The 21,003-nt window shown below is 40.1% G+C and overlaps 2 protein-coding genes across 2 annotated transcripts; both read left to right on the forward strand.

Annotated features, from left to right (window-relative positions):
* The first annotated feature begins 5,155 nt into the window (after nt 1–5,155).
* Nucleotides 5,156–6,463, forward strand: LOC112569542 (multidrug resistance-associated protein 1-like). The gene is made up of 4 exons (XM_025247349.1): nt 5,156–5,268; nt 5,486–5,665; nt 5,777–5,908; nt 6,129–6,463. The coding sequence occupies exons 1-4, from the start codon at nt 5,227–5,229 to the stop codon at nt 6,273–6,275; spliced, it is 501 nt and encodes a 166-aa protein (XP_025103134.1). The 5' UTR covers nt 5,156–5,226; the 3' UTR covers nt 6,276–6,463.
* A 202-nt stretch (nt 6,464–6,665) lies between these two features.
* Nucleotides 6,666–20,747, forward strand: LOC112567547 (multidrug resistance-associated protein 1-like). Its single transcript, XM_025244243.1, has 27 exons — nt 6,666–6,776; nt 6,944–7,005; nt 7,309–7,446; nt 7,684–8,933; nt 9,069–9,257; nt 9,616–9,753; nt 9,919–10,065; nt 10,431–10,515; nt 11,004–11,070; nt 11,429–11,555; nt 11,849–12,025; nt 12,139–12,306; nt 12,770–12,959; nt 13,442–13,544; nt 14,317–14,458; nt 15,112–15,219; nt 15,964–16,139; nt 16,594–16,759; nt 17,065–17,264; nt 17,464–17,587; nt 17,831–17,932; nt 18,267–18,413; nt 18,557–18,715; nt 19,000–19,101; nt 19,466–19,530; nt 19,846–20,040; nt 20,560–20,747. The coding sequence occupies exons 4-27, from the start codon at nt 8,814–8,816 to the stop codon at nt 20,669–20,671; spliced, it is 3,309 nt and encodes a 1,102-aa protein (XP_025100028.1). The 5' UTR covers nt 6,666–6,776; nt 6,944–7,005; nt 7,309–7,446; nt 7,684–8,813; the 3' UTR covers nt 20,672–20,747.
* Nucleotides 20,748–21,003: the final 256 nt, after the last annotated feature.

Raw genomic sequence — 21,003 nt, forward strand, 5'->3', positions numbered from 1 at the left:
CCCTTTTGAAGCTCACGGACTAAAGGTGTATGTTGAATGTATGGCTGAAGGGATGCAAAAAGTAGACAGGAAAGGGATAACTGTGACAGAAAGTGTTTGGTGAGCACAGTTCACCGGTAAGTTTAAAGAAATTTAGTCAGGCCCGGGACACCGAGAGAAGAAGACATGCATGAGTTGTAAGTCTCACGAGTTGAGATTGGTGTTTAGCAGGGTAGTGGCCATCGACTGGACGCGGTGCGGTACTCACCCGTTGTTGGATTAACATCACCTAGACGAAGTATGACATCTTTTACTCTTATTACTTATGGAATTGTATTAATTACATCTTTTTCTGTTATTTCTTGTGAAATGGTAATAGTACTTACGTAAGTTTTGAAGTTGAGAACATGTAAGAGAAGGATGTGTGTATTGGAGAAGTGTTCAGAACGGTAGTATAGTGTAACCTCGTGTTACAGGTTTCAATTGTATGGGCTGAAGAACTGGAGCCATACTGGATAAGGAAGAATCGCCTTACAGGACCATTCCGTGATCCACGTGATTTTGGTTCAGCAGCACGTGGGCTAGGAGCACCGTTAGCCCGTGACGTCACCGCGGAGTACCTGCTGTTACCTCGGAAACCGCCTGACGACACGACCAGTGTGTACGGCCTTCCTGCGTGTAACCCTTCATTTGTGTTAATGGTTTCTAGTTGGCTGGACATGTGGAGAACCACAACCCTGTAAGAGGGACGATGAGCTGTGAGTAACGTACTCAACGATTGGTATAGCGGGTCATACGATAGGAAATAGAACTGGAACCTTGTTGCTAGAAGAGAGTTCGAGGAGTTTAATCTTCATACTAGGGTTGTATGATTGGACTATGTCGTGATTGATGTACCAGCGATGTACCACCGGCACCGTGCAATAAAATGACATTTTTAAATGCAGGCGGGATATTGATAGACTTGCCAGAAAGCGGGACATTAAGCGTCCCACCCGGACATTTTCTGAGCAGGCGGGACACGAGGTCAAAAGCGGGACTGTCCCGCCTAAAGCAATGAAGCATGGGAATGAGTGAAAGACTAAAAGAATGGAGACATCCCATTGTCGCGATCGAAGATATCAGATGAAGTTACTTTCACTAGAACCAGAACACAAATACAGAAAAAATAAACAGTAAAAAAAACTTGAGTAAAATAATTTTAAAAGCACGATTTCAAAAATATAAATGAGCAAAGCACGTCACTGTTGTTACGGGTAGTCTTCATCGAAAATGCCAGGACCGCTGCAACCAATAATATCGTCGGATTTCACCAAAACCACCAGCATTTTCGTATCGGACGATGGATTGATGATTGCTCGATAGGCCTCAAACAGAGAAAGCGCATTAAAAGGAGTCGACTCAGACGACGGGTTGCCCAGCAGCATAAAGCAGTCTCTGGTGGTTTTGACTGAAGTTTTAAGACCTGCCCGTTTCCGATGTCTGCTGGTCTGATTATTTCTTTGGCGCTGTAAATTTTTTTTTTTTTTTTTTTGATCCACTTCAACTGTTTCTTGTCTCTGGCCACGCGCTAGGTCACGCTTGAACACGCTCCCATAGGTCCACTGTATGGTTTTTGTTACGCCAGGAGAGCTCTCCTAAAGTTGTCAAGATACGCCTTCAGGAGTCAATTTTTGCTCAAAACGTGTTAAGTGACATCACTCCTCTGAGTCAGTGCCAATTGATGACTAGCTCTCACACACCCTTCAAACGAATTTAACAAAAATCCCTTGTGGACATGGAGCAATCGATCACGTGATGACCACATACGACTACCTTGCCTTTGGCGTCTATCATGTGCCTTGACAAACACCAATCGCTGCGCTGGGAGCGGTCCGGTGGCGCAACGGTTACCGCCTGTCACCAATACAGTGAAGGTTGGCTGCCCTGAGTTCATTTCTCGTCTCGGGCACGCTGATCTTTCTCTGCACGTGGCATCTGTTTACAGGGCTGGCTGCTTGCCGTAATATAGCCTTAGCTGCTGACACGGCGTAAAACACCAATCCCCCCCCCCAATCGCTGCGCTGAAAAGAATTCATGAAAAATGCGGAAGTGCACGGCATTGTCTTTTGTTGCTAGGCGATCAAGCTTGACTAAACATTGCAGCTGATTAGCTTGTTTTACATGGAGCTGCACTGTTTTTTATTCCTAAGTGAGTAGAGGAAATATGTAAATGCTGCAATTACTAATGAGGCTTGTTTTACACGGCGCCTAGAATCAAAATGTATTACAGTAAGTTATGTAAGCCAGCCGCCATTGTTATTGTTAAAAAATAGATGTTTCAAATAATATATACACTTTAATACTTACTTACAAACCAGAAAAAAAAATGTTTAATTTGTGTAATAGAGCACTCGGCATGAAGTAACATTACTTACTTGAGTGGTAATGGTGATTAGTGTCTGGGTCTCGTCTGCAAGCTGTAGGAAGAGGACAACCTTATTGATCCCGACGCTCGACAACTGATTACACAGCCATAATTTCGTTCCTATGATACTTAATCATTTCCTGGCTTGTTTTGTCGTGCAGTTTATGACATGTACATATTTGCAATTTTTTCTCAGTTTTATCGAAGCAAAAGTGACAACATGTCAAAAAATATTTTGTTGTTATTAAAATGTAAATATAAATTTTACCCGTTAAATCTTTAGAAAAGTTCATTGTTTACATTAGGTCTACTTCGAGCGTTTTCCATTGGGTTGTATCTGCATTTAGAGAAAAAGCTGTTTAGCATTATTGTCAAGCATTATTGCTCGTTTACTTCTTTACTTTAGTTTTTCTTCTTTTTTTATTGGTTTTATTAAAATGTTTTCACCAAGTCAAAATCATTATCTATATTTTGAGCGTTGCAGCTGTATGTGATATTCTTGCGCTAAGTGTATGTGTGTGTGTGTGTGTTCGCGTGCAGCCAACCGCTTTTAGTGTCCGTATGTTGATTGTGTACAGAAAGTCTTCAGATTATCTCCCCTCTTGCATGAATCTCCTTTACAATTTTAAGGATATCAATGCACAAGACATACCTGTCGTATCCTAGACTAGAACTATACCTAGACAGTCCAGACATGAACGATTCCTGGCAATGACGACCTATGACCCCGGCTGTGTCTATATTTGTTATTGTATTTGGGAAAGGCGGGACGCTGGAAAATCATTCTAGAGAGCGGACGAGCCGTTGAGTTTGTATCCAAATAAAGGTTTATATATATGTAAAGGCTATTGTATAGACCTTAGAACCTAAGTTGCGTATTTGTGAAGACATTACAGTACCAATGAATTGTTATCGTACACAGGTTGCAGGGTGAACTACCGGTTAACACGAGCGGAGGTGTAGGTCAGAAAATAGGAAAGTGAAACAAATATAAAAGGTATCACCTGCCTGTTCCTATCTCTCCACACGACGAGCGCGACAGCATGGACGTCTGATGAAAAATTCATTTAGTTTCCGAACATCTGCCAGGAATATCACAGCCACAAAACGATGAATAGGAGCAGCGAAACGTGCAGAGTGGATGAATGTTCGTGAAACACCTAGCATGGCGACAAATGGAACAATAATTCTCTCTCTCTTTCTTTTGCCGAGCACCAGTAAACAAGCAGCAGCTTGTGCTTGACAACAATGAAACTTGTAAACACAACAAAACGACAGGTGAGCATGGCTAGTGAAGCACCTAGACACTTCAGCCTGGTTTTTGCTTGCTTGGAAAAGAATGAGATAAAAAAAATTCCCCTATAGTATTTTGCCTGTTATAATTTCTCTAAAAGTTGGCTTGGTACTTCGCGAATAAAACTTCAGTTCATCGTTAGATATTTGTAACTCTGTGTAACAAGTTATATTTATTGCAAAATGAAATCCTCTAATTCTTGTCACCATGACTATTTCAGTCCTGGCATCTGAAAAAAATATACAGGTAGTGTGAAGGGAAAAAATATGTAATGGATTACAATATTGTGTTGCATCATCTATAGCCTCATACTGAGACACAAATTAGTAAAACTTTACCTTCTCAAATTTTTCATAATACGTGTAATGGCTGTCTTGTACTTAACTTCCCAGGTATTGAGAAGAAGAAAATACAATTTTAAGATAATTGTATACATTAACAAATTGTATAAAAATACCCTTCTAAGAATTTTTCGTCTAGCATCTAAACTCCCACCCTTCCGAAAAAAAACCTAGTATAATGGTTTTATATAAGTTTTAAATTCACATTACATATGAAGCAATACATACATTATTTAGCTGGTTTGGTAACCAACGCATCCTTCCCAATAAACTCATATCAACTCAATCTAAGACCTATTCAAAGAAATAAATGCAACATGCTAATTCAGTTCATTTTAAAAATTCCAAAAATTCATAGTCGTTTCATCTATTGACTAATTTACAGGGAATGTTGCTCCCTTGCGGAATACTATTACATTTTATTAAATGATAATTAGTCGTAATTTATACCGAGGACAGTGTCTCTGAAGTTAATTAATGACTTCTATTCTGTATATAATTATAGGTGTATATATATAATATTGATGACAGGCCCTGCATGAGCGAGGCACGCATCAGTGTCGCGACACACGTGGGAGCAGATGGTCACGTGTTGTACTCAGGTGTGCATCGTGTGTGTTTTTTCAAGAGCAGGTGGTGTTTAAAAGTTATTAACTTTGCACAGAACTTTCAGTGAATGTGTTGAGAGTGTACAGGTACCAGCAATATAACACACGTGTGGACAGACTTCAGGTGTAAGTTGTATGTGTTTGTGGAAATAACTCGAGCGTGACAAGAGTTTTATCTTTAATCATATTGTTACATGGCAGTTTTATATTTCATATCCTGCCTTTAGAAGTTCACAGTAATTATTAATTCGTGGTTAACATCCTATTTGTCTGTTTTTAAAACGGAAAACTAAATTTTAAAAACAAAAATAACACTTTTTAATAGTTTAATAAATGTACCGAGTAATTGTTGCTCCATCTTAGCATCGATCATTTCATTATTTTTTCGAGTTTGAAGATATACAGGCTCTCATAAATTTATCTGTGGTCTGTATCGTATCCTTATCTCATGTCATTTCTTAAAAATTCATTGTACAAATTTACAAGATTTATTCTGTAAACAGCAGCTTTGTCCTGTGTCTCTGTACTCAACACGTGGAGGTGTACATCAGACGATACTCAGTCTGACAGTTGTACCGGGCAGACAGACAGTCCACCATGGGTACAGGCAGGCCGCAGTTCTGTAGAGATCCTCTATGGGTAAGGTCTCAGTATTTTTGTATTTTCTTGGCATTCAGTCATGACAGAACAATAGTCACTTGCTTCCGATTCTCATTCTATAATGTGGTTAGTATGAAGGAATAATGCAATAGAGTGTATTCCAGCTCTAAGTTTCCACTTGAAGCCGAAATATACCTACTTAGAGAAATTATTCATTGTGTGCGTCCCAAAAGTCAGTGCACTTTCAATCTTGCAGAATTCCAGTTTTTACTATAACAACGGTTGGCCACGTCTGACAGACTGCTTCCTCAACACGGTGCTGGTGTGGGTGCCATGTGCTTTCTTGTGGTGCCCTCTGCCCTTCTACCTGGTGGTGCTGGCCAGGAAAGGGGAAGTCACTCCACTTCATGTCACCTGGTTGAACTCGGCCAAGACGGTAGGTTTTCAATCCATTGTGTGTCTGATAGATACACACCCATGTTCCCACCTATAAGATTTCACAAAAAATTAATTTTAAAATTAATTAAAGCTAATTTAATGCCAACAGTATTTCAGCTTTATACTGAGCATGGTGGCGCTGTTGTCGTTGTTACAAGACTTCAAACTGTTGACGGACAGCGGCAGTGACGTGCTTCCGGTCGTCATCTACCTGGCCAGCGGCCTGCGGCTGGTGACGTATGTAAGTTGCCGTTCATGCACGCACTGTGGAAAGCACACTTGTGGTTACCTGCCAAGTCATTCGCAATCTTTAAGTCATTAATCACACAAACACATCTTTTCTGTAGTAGTTTTAGCAGCGTAGTCTATGTATATTCTTTGTATTATATAAATATGAATTTTACTACGTCTTATTTCTTTCTTCAGACAAAATTAGTGTTTATTTTCTGGCATATCTTTAGTTGTGTACAGCCTTCCTGACACTGCATGAGCGGCGACGTCACATCATCACTTCCGGTTTACAGTTTGTCTTCTGGAGCTTGTTGGCGTTGTGCGACATCGTGCCTCTATACACAGCCATCATTGAAAAGGTTCTTAATGAATATTGACGAAGGCATTGATGATATAGACTAGGATGATGGATATAATAGAAAGCTAAAGGCTGCTACCATTTTGTTATCATATTGAAATGATGATGTCAAAGCTTTCTCAATGTCACATCGAAAGCTAATAATTTTTCATGAGACCTACATAAAGAGAAATGCCATAGTACTCAAGGAGCATAGTCACAGTCACATTTGCCTCCCTTAGCCCACAAGCTTAAAATTTTTCTTACTTGATAAACTCCTTTTTATGATAGTTTAATAAAGCTGATTTGTCTGACAAATCGTGATTGCTAAACACAAAGCTAATTCTATAGGACTTTGTGACTTGACAAACATGCGTTATGACTAATGTGTTTTGACAAAGACATCTTCTGCGGATCACAGGACTATAACGACGACATCCTGAAATTCGTTTTGGTTTGTATGACTTCCGCCATAGAGGGCATCCAGATATTCTTGTTTTGCTTTTCCGATGCTCAGACTGGAGACCATCAACACCAGAAGGTGTGGTTAATATACTCATATATCTCTGTTTTATAGATCTTTGTTTTACAGTCAACAAAAGAATTCATGAAATAAACAGTTTCCTTTATACCTTGTCTTCTTCCCATCCGACATCATTTAAGTCTCTAAAGTGTGACAAACTTTTACACTCTACGGTTTCTTCACAGCGTCCATGCCCAGAAGTCACTGCGTCCTTTCCCAGCCGGATGTTGTTTGCATGGATGACAAGGTAAAGATAGTTTGTTTGTCTTCTTGCCCGTAACAGTCTTTTATCTATTGTCTCTTTTCTTTCTCACAGTTGGTTGGACGTTTGTGTGTGTGCACAAGCATGTGCTTGTTTATCTGTTAATACAGAAATATAAAGATATAAGTAAGAGTAACACGTATTTAATAGGAAAAGCCGCTACCGACGTACAGGACTGGGTCTGTGTGTGTGTGTGTTTATACGAGCGTCTGCCTGCTATTTATTTGTACGTGTATACGCCTTGTACGCTGATTGAGATGGTGAAGTATATCAGAACTCTTCGTTTAGGTACATCTACCTTGGGTGGCGGAGAGACCTTGAAGAAGTTGACCTTTTTGACCTGAACCCACGAGACAGCAGTGACGTCCTTGTCCCGTCCTTTGAACGAGAGTGGGAGTTGGAGAGAGAAAGATTTAGAAATAAACAGTAAGAGGTTTACAAACAGCAACTGTGTATGTCAGTGCCTACTGTGAGATTTACTGATTATTTAGAAATAGCTATGCTATTAGTGGGTCGTCAAATTATTAATTTCTAAGGTTGTCTACTATGTACATTGAAGGAGTCAAGCGCGGATATTTAGATTCCTCATTTTCAAAAAATGTCAAGAAACCACGACACATACGTGACGCTTTAATTTTTTATTGTATGTGTTTTTGGCTACAGACGTAGTAAAGACAAGTCGAGGAACGACACCAAGAACGGCCCCACTATGATGCCGTCACTTCAACGTCTTACCACAGACTCCGTGCAGATGGACATTCACTTTCCCGCAACCGTCTTAGAAACCAAGTCCCTGGTCCCCAGCTGTTCCTCCCGAAGCTGGCGAGGAAAAGGCGGGGTCACCACAGCCTATGGGACCCTCCACCGCCCAGGGGACGACGAGATAAACCAAGAAACGCCGTCGCTGCTCCGAGTCTTGGTGAAACTCGTAGGACCTCGGCTCATCCTCGGGCTGGTGTCGAACGCGGTATCCGAAGGGATCTTGATTTTATGTCCCGTGTTATTAGGGTAAGTCCCCGGATGTTGTCACTTGAAAAAGGAGTTGGGATAGGACAGCATAGGTTGTGTGGAAAAGGGCCCTGACCGACTGAACACCTGTTGCAGGCTGCTGATCGAGCAGGTGACCAGCCCCGACAACAACGACAAGCAGTCGAGGTCTGGCTACGTGCTGGCGCTGCTGATGTTCCTGGTGTACATGGTCAGGACACTGCTCTCCAGTTTCAGTTTCTATTGTGCACAACTGGTCGGCATGCAGCTGAAGACCATCCTCATTGCCGCCATCTACAAAAAGGTGAGTGAAAGGCCTTGTGGGACTTGAGTGTGCGACTCTTTTACGACAGCGAGTATTCGGTCCAAAGAAAAGAGCCCTCACCCGTACAGGCAGCCAGCCAACAACCCATGTAAGTGTATGTAAGCTTATCCATGTGCACAGTTCTCCCAAACATCTCTCGCTCTTTACACACGTGTCAGTCGTGTCGTTAAACCCGTTGGCGTGCATGGGAGAGAGAGACAAAGGATTCCGTTATCATCCTGTCAGTCCTTTTGCTTACCACCAATGCAGGGATAATCATAGAGCCCTGGGTTCAGATTTTGGCTCGGGGAACAAGTACTGTTTTTTTTTTTTTTACAGAGTTGGTGACTGGGTAGGCGAGATACTCCATTTTCTAGAGGTGAAGTCGTCTTTTCACTAGATAGGGGAATCCTCCACACAATTAGCGTATAGTCCTTGCGACTATTAAACCCGTTAGTTTAATTTGTGTCGCTGCTTGTCCACTTTTTCGTAGTCGCTGACGATGAACAGCGCCGCACGGCGACTGGCCGCCAGCGGGGAGATAATCAACCTCATGTCTGTCGACTGTCAACGCATTCAGGACGCCATGTTCTTTTTCGTCACTTGGACCACTCCTCTACAGGTAAACGACTCCTGCTTACTCTTATAAGACTCCTGCTTGTCTAAATTTATTTACTGGAAAATGGTGATTGCATGGGATAGTCATGAGAGAAATATTTTTACTATGTTTCTAGTAAGAAAGTGTGTCTTCTAACAGGTTATCATTGTTGTCGGTGTCCTCTACCTCTACATCGGCCCCTCGGTCTTCGCCGGCGTCATCGTGCTTCTCCTTCTCGTCCCCCTCAACTCCTACATCTCAAGTTGTCAAAAGAAACTCAACATCAGTAACCTCAAGTTCAAAGACAACAGGCTTAGGCTGACCAATGATATGTTGAGTGGAATGAGGGTCAGTGTTGATTGGTCCACATTTGTTCTCAATTATACAACTAAATTATTGTGCTAAGTTTAATATTTATTTTGCTAGCAAAAAGTATTTTCAGAAAGATCGGTAGGCATACATTAAATTTCCAGTTTTGACTCATTTGTGTGTGTGTGTGTGTTGTTTTCAAAAAGAAGTATAAGAAGAACTGTGAACTCAGTCGATCAACATTTTCATTGTGGTCGTCACAAGATGGCGCCTGATAATATCAAAAGTCTAGATAAGGTTCATGCTCAGTGAAAATATTTGATTCACTTTACTAAATATTCTCGACAGTATCCTCGCCATTATGGTGTTGTACTCACCTTTTTGCACCTGTCCTCAGATGGTAAAGATGTACGCATGGGAACCTTCCTTCGAGAAGATGATCACCGAGTTGAGGAGCGAGGAGACAAAGGTGTTGCTCAGAATGTCCTACCTGAACATGTTTATGGGTGTGTGCTGCTACTTCGCACCTTTCCTGGTCAGTCTTTGAAGGGACCGCTGTGTTTTCTTGTAATGGGGATATTCTTGTTTTCGTGTTTTGAGGGAATTATACAAGAGAAAAAAAGATAGGGATGAAGGCTTGTTTATGTATATTTTTTTCAACTTTTTGTAGTCCTCTCAAGACTTCTTGTCCCTGTTGAAGGTAACCCTGGCCACGTTTGCAACATTTGTGGAGGTCTCCCCTGACAACCACCTGGACGCTCGGCGGGTGTTCGTGAGCTTGTCCTTGTTGAACTTGCTGAGAGTGCCTCTGAACCTTCTCTCCATCGTCATACCCATGACCGTTCAGGTCGGTGGGTAATAAGACTGAAATAATGCTTTCCTGCTTAAGTACTTTTTTTACTTTCATTTCACTTCATTGTTTTCTTTTTTTCATTCTTTCTTTCCTGTATTTGTTTTTTAAACTTGTTTGTTTATAAGCTTTATGCCTTTATTTCGTTTGTTACATTGTCGTTCTTTCTGTCGCTCTTGCTTTGGTTTGCTTGCTGCCTGTTTTATATTTTTTTTCTTTTTCTTCTTCTTTCTTTCTTTTTTGTTTTTTTTGTTTTTTTTTTGTTTTTTGTAGTCTACTTACTTTCTAGTGTACTTCTCTTTTTTTCATATTTTATTGTTTTATTCCTTCGTTACTTCTTTATGTGGTTTTCTGATCCTCAGTCTTTGGTGTCAGTGCAAAGGATCAACGAGTTTCTGTGTTGTGAAGACCTCGACACAAACAGTGTTACCTGTGCTGCTGATGCAGGTAAATTACCTGGAACGTGAGACATTCACCTGTAGATTTGACTGTTAAAAAAATAGAACAGAATAAGAAATAAACTTCTCATAACACAATCAAAAGGTCGCAAGGTGAGATGCCAGAAAACCGATATCATCTAACCGCTAGTATGCCAGCCACCATTGAGAAAGAAAAACTGTATTTAATAAATAAAGAAGAGCTGAGGTTTAAACTACGAGAGTTAATTATGAATATTATTTAAAGGTAGCAAAGGTTTTAATATTTGAAGTTTTTCGGAAATCTCATTGAAGCCTAGAGTAATAAAACATTTTAGTAGTCTGGTATCAGAATTTCATTCATATTCAAAGTGCAGCAGCGCTTAAAGTAAGATTGACCAAACGATAAAAATCTTTCGGTGAAATAAGGGTTGTTTACTACCTTTAATTGTATTATTTAGACTTTTTAAAAATACTATTGACAGTTGAAAACCCACGACGTTCATTGTTGTTCAACAGCCGACGCCATATCAGTCCGAACCGGAACGTTCACGTGGGACAAACACTACGAACCTGTCTTGAAAAAGTGGGTGATTCTTCATTTGTTTGCTGTTCTGCTTGTTAATATTTGTTTATCTGTCATTCTAAGTGGAGACATTAGCGGTTAATAATGTTTTGTGTAAACTGAAACATGGCATTTCTTCGAGATGGCTCTTTAGGATAGTAACCGCTATTAAATGTAATGCATATCAAAGAAACAAACAGGTTTTTAATTTGAAAAGCTGCTCGTTTTGTGTTGTCCACAATAGTATTTATTTTATAATTTTGTCTCTTCCTAACTCATGTAATAAAAATCAATTTTAAAAAAACTCTGAATTTTTTCTGCCACTTGTGAGAATAAGTTAAAATCATTTCAACTTCTTATAAATGATGAATAATTCCAGCGTCGACATCAACATCGGCGTCGGCAGTCTGGTGGCGGTAGTGGGTCACGTGGGAAGCGGAAAGTCGTCATTGATCTCGTCACTTCTCGGAGAAACCGAGAAAATATCAGGGGAAGTAACCATAAAGGTAAAGAATAGTGTTTCCCTACTTCCCGCACTAAATATTGGGCTCACTTTTACTGGAATATTTTTACTCCAAGTAACTTCTATCAATGCTTTGCTAGTACCAGTGCCCGCTGTTATTGTAGTAAAATGATAAATAATTAAAGGCAAGATACTGTAAGAGTAGTGCTAAAACACATGTTGTTTACTACTGCAGTCTAAATGTTTAGCGGGGTCCACTTTCTTTTAACTGTCTAAAGCTCAGAGCATGATTTTAAAATATGTGTGAATCAAGAAAACCAAGACAACATGTTTCAGAGTTCTGTGGCTTACGTCCCTCAGCAAGCGTGGATACAAAACACAACGATACGGAGTAACATTCTCTTCGGGAAACTCTTCAACGAACAAAGATATCAACAGGTCCTGCGGGCATGCGCACTTGAGCCCGACCTGAAAATACTGTCTGCTGGAGACATGACTGAGATTGGTGAAAGGGTATGCTGTTCAGACTTCACATGCTTTTTTTTTTCTTTTTTGTAAGTTTTAGTGTATTCTTTAACAAACGACGACGACGATGACGATGATGATGATGTATGTATCTGTGTCAGGGTATCAACCTCAGTGGGGGTCAGAAGCAGAGAGTGAGTCTGGCCCGCGCCGTGTACAGTGACAGCGACATCTACCTACTGGACGACCCGCTCAGCGCCGTGGACTCGCACGTGGGCAAACACATCTTCACCGAGGTCATCGGCCCCAACGGCTTGCTCCGACACAAGGTCAGGTCACACCAATGGAGCGACAGGGGAACGTAATTTATTTTTAGATCACATTCATACAAAGCACTGAGATTTCAATCTACAGATCATTAAATATTTATTTTTTAACTTTTCTTTCTTTCTTGTTATTTTATTACTTTTTAATTCTTTCTCCTTTTCGCTTAATTTTGCTGTTCCTCGAGATATGTATCTGGCTGAGGATAAGCAGTGATAGAGCTAAATCATCTAATCGTGTAGTATGTATAAAATGACTATGTTATTGTCACGAAACAGTAGAAATGAGGAGGTAGTGGGGGGTGCCATATACCTTCTCTCCCCTCGGAAGTCGAGCAGACGTGGTCAACCGGACCAGCCCTGGGGCGATAGTAGGCATGAGTTGGACTAAAGGAGTAGGATTGTTATCTCCCTTAGCATTAACTGAGCCTCATTAACTGATGTCCGTTACTTGTCTTTGTGCAACCAGACACGGGTGCTGGTGACACACGGCATCCACTGGCTGCCGATGGTTGACGAGATCATCGTGCTGTCCGACAACGGCATCTCGGAGAAAGGCAACTACGACACTCTCATGTCCCACGACGGACCCTTCGCTCGCTTCCTCAAGCTTCACCTGCAACAGAGGGAGGACTCGGAGGAAGAGGAAGACCCTGACGGTTAAAAATCAAGTCATTTCAAATACAACATTACTTGCTTAATTTTTACTTTGTTACTTCTTGCTTGAACTCCATTGTGATGGACACATCATCTTCAAAACTTGGCATTTCGTATTGGAAGCTCACCACGTTTTTCCAGATTAACTATAGCTATAACACATAAAGATAATAAGCCTACAACATAGAGTAAGTAGTAAAATAGTAAACCGTGAGTTCGGATAGCTTAAATGTAGCTTATCATATCTCGGACACTACTTCCAACCAGCAAACGTCTGCTGTGCATTTTATTGTACCAATCACTAAGCTAAGTTTCCTTCACCTACCTATACTTACCTGTAATGAGTCCAAAGACTTGGATACCATTAATTGTGTTGTTGTTTATACACAACATTATTAAAGGATATCCACCATCTAACTTTAAAAGAACGACGGTGCTCGAGATACATAATTATCATAACAAGTTCTTTCACGTCTTCTCGCAGTCTCGACGCTCATCAACAAGATCCGAGAGGACGTAGAGACGGCGACTTCCGATGGCGCAACTTCCGGTGAAGATCAGACACACCTAGGCTGCTCTACACGCAGGTTCCATTACACTATTATTTTATTTATTTGCTTTTTGTTGAAAGATTACAAAAATCTTAATCAAATTAACTTTGAACTGCCTGTATTCTACAGCTTAAACCAATAAAGTTAATCCTACCCGGTTAAATATTATTATAAAATATTCCTTTAAAAAAAGTAAATAAACTGGAATATTAGAGGCTCGGGAAAGCACCTGTTCTTGGTCGGCGTAGCACCCATTATAAATAAATAAATTAATAATAAATAAATTGCCTTTTGTCATAAATAACTTTGGAACGTAAAGGATCCACTAAACGGACGGGATCATTGTGTAGTCTTGATCAACTCTGACTCCTTGACCAGAGATAGTAGTGGAGGGGTGAGTTTATTCACACATGTCTTAACAAATCCAAAACAAAACCTTGGCCACACACTTTTAAAACTTTGTGCATTTGCCGTCACCTGTTGGCACATTTGTGTGATGTTGCACAGATAGCGTTGGCTTACTCACGACTGAAATGCAATCAAGAAACGGGTATGTGTTTATTTGAATGTTGTAATAAGCCTCTTATGAGTTCATGCTCAAATCTGGTGTCACAAAACTGACAGCACACTAATTTGATACCCGTTTATTACAAACGGTCTTCTGTTCATGTCATCTCCAGCGGAACTGAAGAAAAGGTAAGTTTATGAAACATGTCCTTCGTTGTCTTAATAGATATTTCTTATCTAATTTTGGACGGGAATTTTGATGCGTCCGATTTGAAACTTAAAAGTTGATTTGTTCGTCCAGGACATCCAGATGGACAGGATCAAAATCATCGTGGATGGCGGATTCAACAAAATTAAATATCAACACGCGCCACATGGAAGAAGACATGTTACAGAAGGACAATGAAAGGCTGGTGCAGGAGGAGACAATTGAGAAAGGAAACGTATGTAGACAATATATTTATTACCCAGCATGACATGCAATACAGTTACAAGAGAGATGAAAAAATACAGTCTAGGTAAATACAACAGTAATTATCAAATTTAAAAAATAACAACATGAAGAATAAAACCTCAAGAAGAGATTATCCACTCATATTATTATGTGAATGGATATAAATATATTATTGTCATATAATAAATAAGATAAATACAATAGATATGGGTTATGGAAGCTGAAATGTATATCACCTGTATGTACCGATTTCTGCAAAAAAAAAAAAAAAAAGCAAAACATTCAGTTTGGTATTTAAACACTTCTTGGCCTTAGATGTATTTAGATAATCCGTTCTATAGAAACATAGTGCACAGCACAATTTTATAACTTTTAAACTAAAAGATAAAACTGATAAAATCAGACTTTCGTTCCAGTCAGTACAAACATTTGTATGCGATTGTAAAACACATCTAAATAGGATATAGGCGATTTTTGAAAATCTTTTCTACATTTTCGTTCTAAAAATGGCTTTTATGAACATGTTGTGGAGCTAACTTTAGATATTCCAATTAAAATGTAGAGGCAACGCAGCACACCAGTAATAAATCGGCCCTTATATTTTTGCACCATACCTGTCCGACTGTCCCACCTTTCTTCCAGGTGAAGTGGAGCGTGTTTCTCACCTACATACGAGCAGCGGGCGCTTTACCCTTCGCGGCATCCACATTTTGTTCTTCTTCCTCTTTCAAAGCTGCCAACTCAGCCTCTGTAACTTCTGGCTCAGCCGGCTGGACAGACGACAACTTCCTCGCCACATCCCACGGAAAACGCCACCTTGCGGCACGGAGACTACACAGCCAAGGAACGGACTACTACCTGATGGTGCTTTTGGAATGTTTGGCATCGCGCAAAGGTAGGATTGAAAAATGATTATTATTTATTATAACAGTAAGAGAGTTTGAAATATTAACAGACGAGTAGATAAAAGGCCACAGGCAAGAACACATAACAATGCCGATTGCATCAGAAAAAAGGTGCAAGCAACATAAATCCAAGAATAAAAGGAAAATGCGATGTTGGCTTCTTCAAGCCTGATTGAAGAGACACCACCCCTCTACTCACATAATCCAGCACTTCCTCTGAAAACCCTTCTTCAGCACTTGTTCTCGAATGCCTGATCATCTTTACGGCATTGGCATGCAGTTTCATATGTTAAGCAGAATCGAGAGGGCGAGGGACTTGAAGAAATTTATTTTGTAGCTAACCTGATGTTAGGGTCTGTGTCCAGCCTGTCCATTGTTGTTGCTGTCGCGATCCTCATGAAGTGGACATCTGGCGCTTACTTTGTCTACTTTAAATTACTCCCTCTAGCAGTATCCACTTTATTCATCTATCTGCCTTGAGAGATTGCGCAATGACCATGCCATCTTTGGAGAGGACGGCTCTCAAGCTCTCGCCGGGTAGACCTTGTTTAGATAGTTGCCTGTTTTTTTTTTTTTGTTGGGTTTTTTTGGGGTTTTTTTTTATTTTTTATTTTGTACAGTCGTCACGCTGGTCCTGAGCAACTTCTTGATCTGGGTTCGAACGGTTGTTGCTTCCAAAAACCTTCACAGCAGACTTCTTGCTCGTGTACTGCGGTCACCGATGGTCTTCTTTGACACGACACCAGTTGGACGAATAATCAACAGGTGAATTATTATCCAAAAGACTGAACTTTTTAGTTTTATCTTTGTTGTATCTCTTATCCCCTAATCCTCTTATTCCCCTAGTTATTCTTTATTTGTATTTGTTCTCCATATTTATAAAAAAAATATATTGTTACTCCTTGTGTAATTTCTTCTTTAAATATATATTTAACCAGACTTGCCGTTTTGCTTTTGCTTTTGCTTCTTCCAATAGTTTTCTCTCTCAAGATCTCTCACGAACAACTTTACTTTTTCTCGCTTGGACTCCTTGTCTTACCTTCTATTCTTTAGTTATCAATCTGTTCACACTCCACTGGCGTTATTCTTCAATTGCTCTTTTTCTTTCTAATTTTCTCTAACCGTCTTTTACTGTTTACTTAAACCATTTGCTAAAGAGGAATTTAAAAGTAAAGATTGCATGATTGAAATTAAGAAATTTTTGGCAAAATATTTTCAGATTTTCGCGTGACATAGAGGCGATCGACAACATCATTCCAAAAAACATTCACGAGTTCCTCTCTATTGGGACAATGATTCTTGTCACAATCATCGTCATCTCAATCAGTACACCCCTTTTCATCATCTTAGTCATTCCTGTCCTCATCCTGTACTACGTGATACAGGTAAGCTTTCTGTACAGTTCATTACTCCGAAAACTATATCAGTCTTCACATCGACAAAACTTTTATTTAAATGGTGTACTTATTGCATATTTATGAAGAAAAACAAGAATTTTGCGCAAACTGATTTGTAACACCCATAAAATTCACAATAAAAAAATTTTGATTCTCAAAACATTTTTACGAAACACACTAAGTATTCGCAGGGAGAAGTCATCAAAGCACAATGTAGACGAACAGAGGGTGAAACTTTACAGTCTCGTGCTACTCTCACCATCTTCTAAATAAATTCGACTGTGCACGTGCAGAGCATCTACATCCCGACGTCCCGGCAGCTGAAGAGGATGGAGTCGGTCACTCACAGCCCCATCTACGTCCACTTCAGCGAGACCATCAGCGGCGGCGCTACCATCCGCGCCTACGGAGCGGTCGACCGCTTCATCGAGGAGATAAAACGACGGGTGGACAGAAACCAGTCCTTGTACTTCACTAGTCTGAGCGCACACAGGTAAGGGCAAAGGGCTAGACAGTTCGATAAAAAAAACTTGTAAGCAAAAACAAAATATAAATAAATCAAGAGAAATAGCAAAAAGAAATTGACATAACATACAGAAACAAATAAAATAACTTCTTAGGCGATCTCTCAAACATAATGTAGTCTATGCTTTTGGTTTCTACCTAACATGGGACCCGCTGTTTCTCACCAGGTGGATGACAATGAACTTAGAAATCATCACAAATCTTATCATTTTCGCTTCTGTCATCTGTTCCATTATCACTCCAGGCATTGGAGGAGGAACTTTGGGATTCTCTGTCACTTACGCGATGCAGGTGATTGAACACTAATGTATGTAGTTATGAATATATTATCTTTGTGCGTCTGATTGGTGATAATTATGATGATAATTGTTGTTGTACGTGTATGATTTTGCGTATACAACTTTATTAAAAAATAGTGTTACTCCTTGTGGGATATAATCTTCCTCCGATGTGGAGGTGCTCTACCAAAGAGAGAGAGCTTTCTCTTCTACCCATTTGCCGGATATGACCTTTGTTGTTTCTATGTCCTCGCAGCTCTCGGAATATCTGAGCTGGTTGGTCCGACAGATGAGCGACCTGGAAACAAACATGGTGTCAGTTGAGAGGGTGAAGGAATACTCACAGCTGGAGTCAGAGGTCAGTACAGGGTCGTTTCAATAGTAGAGGTTCGGTAACTATGGTTACTACATATACAGAGGTTTCGCCTTGCCTTCCCTCCAGTTGCATGCAATAATCCGGGATTACGAAATCTTCTTCGCCATTTGTTTATTCCATCAATTATCATTTTTTTGCTTTTTTTTTTTTTTTTTTTGGCATTCTTTCACTTGTTAAGCGTTTGCTGTATCTAACAGTCAATACTAAAATCCTTAAAGTCGGACACAGAATATCTCAATGTCACAAGCTGCAAACGTTTGCTACAATAAAAATTAGTTAATGAGCACGTTTTACATATTCGTATTTATTTACTCAGGCTCCATGGACTAACCCTTTGAGACGTCCAGATCCTTCTTGGCCCGAGAGAGGTCGTCTGCTGTTTAGTGAGTACAGCACGCGCTATCGACCCGGCCTTGACCTCGTGCTGCGAGACATCAGCTTCATTGTTGAGGCTGGTCAGAAGGTAAACAATAACAAGTGCGATTTCACTTTAATTTTACTCTTCACACACACACACACACTTTACCCCTCTTTCCTCAATCTCTCTCTCTCTGAGAACAAAGGAAACATCGACAAACTAGTTCTTTTTTTTATTTTTATCCGCAGGTTGGTATCGTTGGAAGGACAGGGGCAGGTAAATCCTCCCTGACGCTTTCTCTGTTCCGCTTGATCGAGGCCTGTAACGGCTACATCATCATCGACGGCGTCAACATCGCCGACATCGGGCTCCACGACCTGCGCTCTCGCATCACCATCCTGCCCCAGGTAACTATCACATATTGTCGCCAACTGTTACATGTCTTAAGCTGACTAGTAACAAACATCAGTACATACTCGTATCGCTTGCAAACATCATATGTGAGCAGTCTTTCTTCAGTCTTGCAAGCAGACGACAACACATGCACAGACCAGACTGAGGGTCTAGAAATCAATTAATTACCACTTATGTGTCCACGTATGTCAACGGCAAATGAACAGCTTTATATCAATAAATTACAAACATTTTTCTTTAAGAGATTTGCTGACCTTTGCTCTTTGTCCGATTCTAGGATCCCGTGCTCTTCTCTGGCACCCTACGAATGAACCTTGACCCCCTGGATCAATACTCAGATGACCAAATATGGAAAGCTCTGGAGACTGCTCATCTTAAAGTATTTGCTTCGTTCCGAGATATCTCTCCATTTAAAATACTGTTTTCTAGTCTTCGTAGTCGCACAGACATTCTTCTAGCTGTGACTACACACTCGCTTTTTTAACAAGAAGATAAAATGTCTTTATAGCTCGCATTTTTAAGGTATGTGCTATTTTCTAATTTTTCAAACTGTCTCATCTTGTATCCTGACATTGATCGTACTTTCCTGATTTTTTGCAAATGAAAATCGTTAATTCCATTTTCACCGAAGCGTAGAAAAGTTTAGAGACTAAAGACACATTACCGTAGCAAATAATATAGCCGGTGTTTGATCTTTACAATGAAAGAAAATGTGTGATTGGTAATTTCATTCACGTGTGTAGCGTTTTGCAGAAGAGTTGCCAGAAAACCTGAACCACCATGTCGGAGAAGGGGGACAGAGGCTAAGGTAATCAAAAACTGTATATCCAAAACATCCCCCATACCCCGCACGCACACATGTACGAAAGCAAATTTTTGCTTTATTGTGCCAGCAAGGGTTGAAAGGAAAAGTTTAAGTTAAACCACTTGCGCTTAAACCACTATTAAAACAATTAAAAAATAAGAACAGAAGAAATCACAGCCAGTGTTTGTATCAAACGAATAACAGAAGTTTCATTTTTATAAGCCACGTGCCACTTTAATTATTATTTGCTTTTCCACTCGGGCTGATCGTTAAATCTTTTCTGTCGGCTTCAAATTTTCTCATTTAATTCGATAACAGCGTGGGTCAGAGGCAGTTGGTGTGTCTGGCCAGGTCGCTACTTCGCCGAACCAAAATCCTGGTCCTGGACGAGGCCACGGCCGCCGTTGACATGGAAACCGACTCCCTCATCCAGAACACCATCCGTGAGGCCTTCAGTACATGCACTATTATCACCATCGCACACCGCCTCAACACCATCATGGACTACGACAGGTGCAGTGTTACTTCACTCTAGCGTCTGATATGGAAAGGGTTTGACATTTGTGTTCTTTCCGCTTGTAAACAAAAAAACCCACGTAATATTAATGAGCACGAAGTTTATTTTAGTCAGTATAGAATAAATAACAACAAATCAACATACTTTTAATGAGTACAAGGTCAGTTTTTCTTATAAACATTTTTTCCAAATCCTGGTAAAAATTAAACACCGTGTTTGTCATTGGCAGATATTCCTTGGCTTTTCCTTTCATAATCAGTGATACTTTAATTTTTTTGCTGGAATGAATAGAATTCAATGTTTAACAAAACAAAAAAACCCTAAAAATACCCTAAATTATAATTAACGATAATTTGTTAGCTTTCTATCAATACTTGATCTTAGAGTCTTAAACGTTCATTAAAGTGAAAGTGTTTGTCAGCGTGAACCAAGAAAAGAGAAAAGTATTGATAAAAATGTGGAAAATATACATCGAGGACATAAGCAACGATATTATTAGTCTGTTGTTTTTGTAGGATCCTCGTGCTGGATGATGGGTTGGTGAAGGAGTACGACTCGCCCCACGTGCTTCTTGCGAACAAAAAGAGTATTTTCTACGGCATGGCCAAGCACTCCGACCTTGTGTAAAATGGTGAAGGATGCTAATCTTGTGAAACTTGATTAAAGACCCTGAGCTGACTTGACATGTCTAAGGTGATGAATGTATAAAAGTATCAAGAATGTTGTCCTGGGTGCGACTTAGTTACTCAGACAGCTGAGCACTGTTTCAAGTTTAGAAAACGTTTTGTTACTCACTCATTTTTGCTCAAAAATAAAAAACTGTGATGTAGAGCTAGAGTTGACCTCTCACCACCACCACCACTACCTCAACACACAAGCACTAACAGAAACACACACACACACATATAAACAAAAAGCAAACCTTGTATTACTTGTATCACTGGACTGCTGGCAGACGA

This window comes from Pomacea canaliculata, linkage group LG7 (assembly GCF_003073045.1).
Source record: "Pomacea canaliculata isolate SZHN2017 linkage group LG7, ASM307304v1, whole genome shotgun sequence".
Taxonomy (NCBI): Eukaryota; Metazoa; Mollusca; class Gastropoda; order Architaenioglossa; family Ampullariidae; genus Pomacea; species Pomacea canaliculata.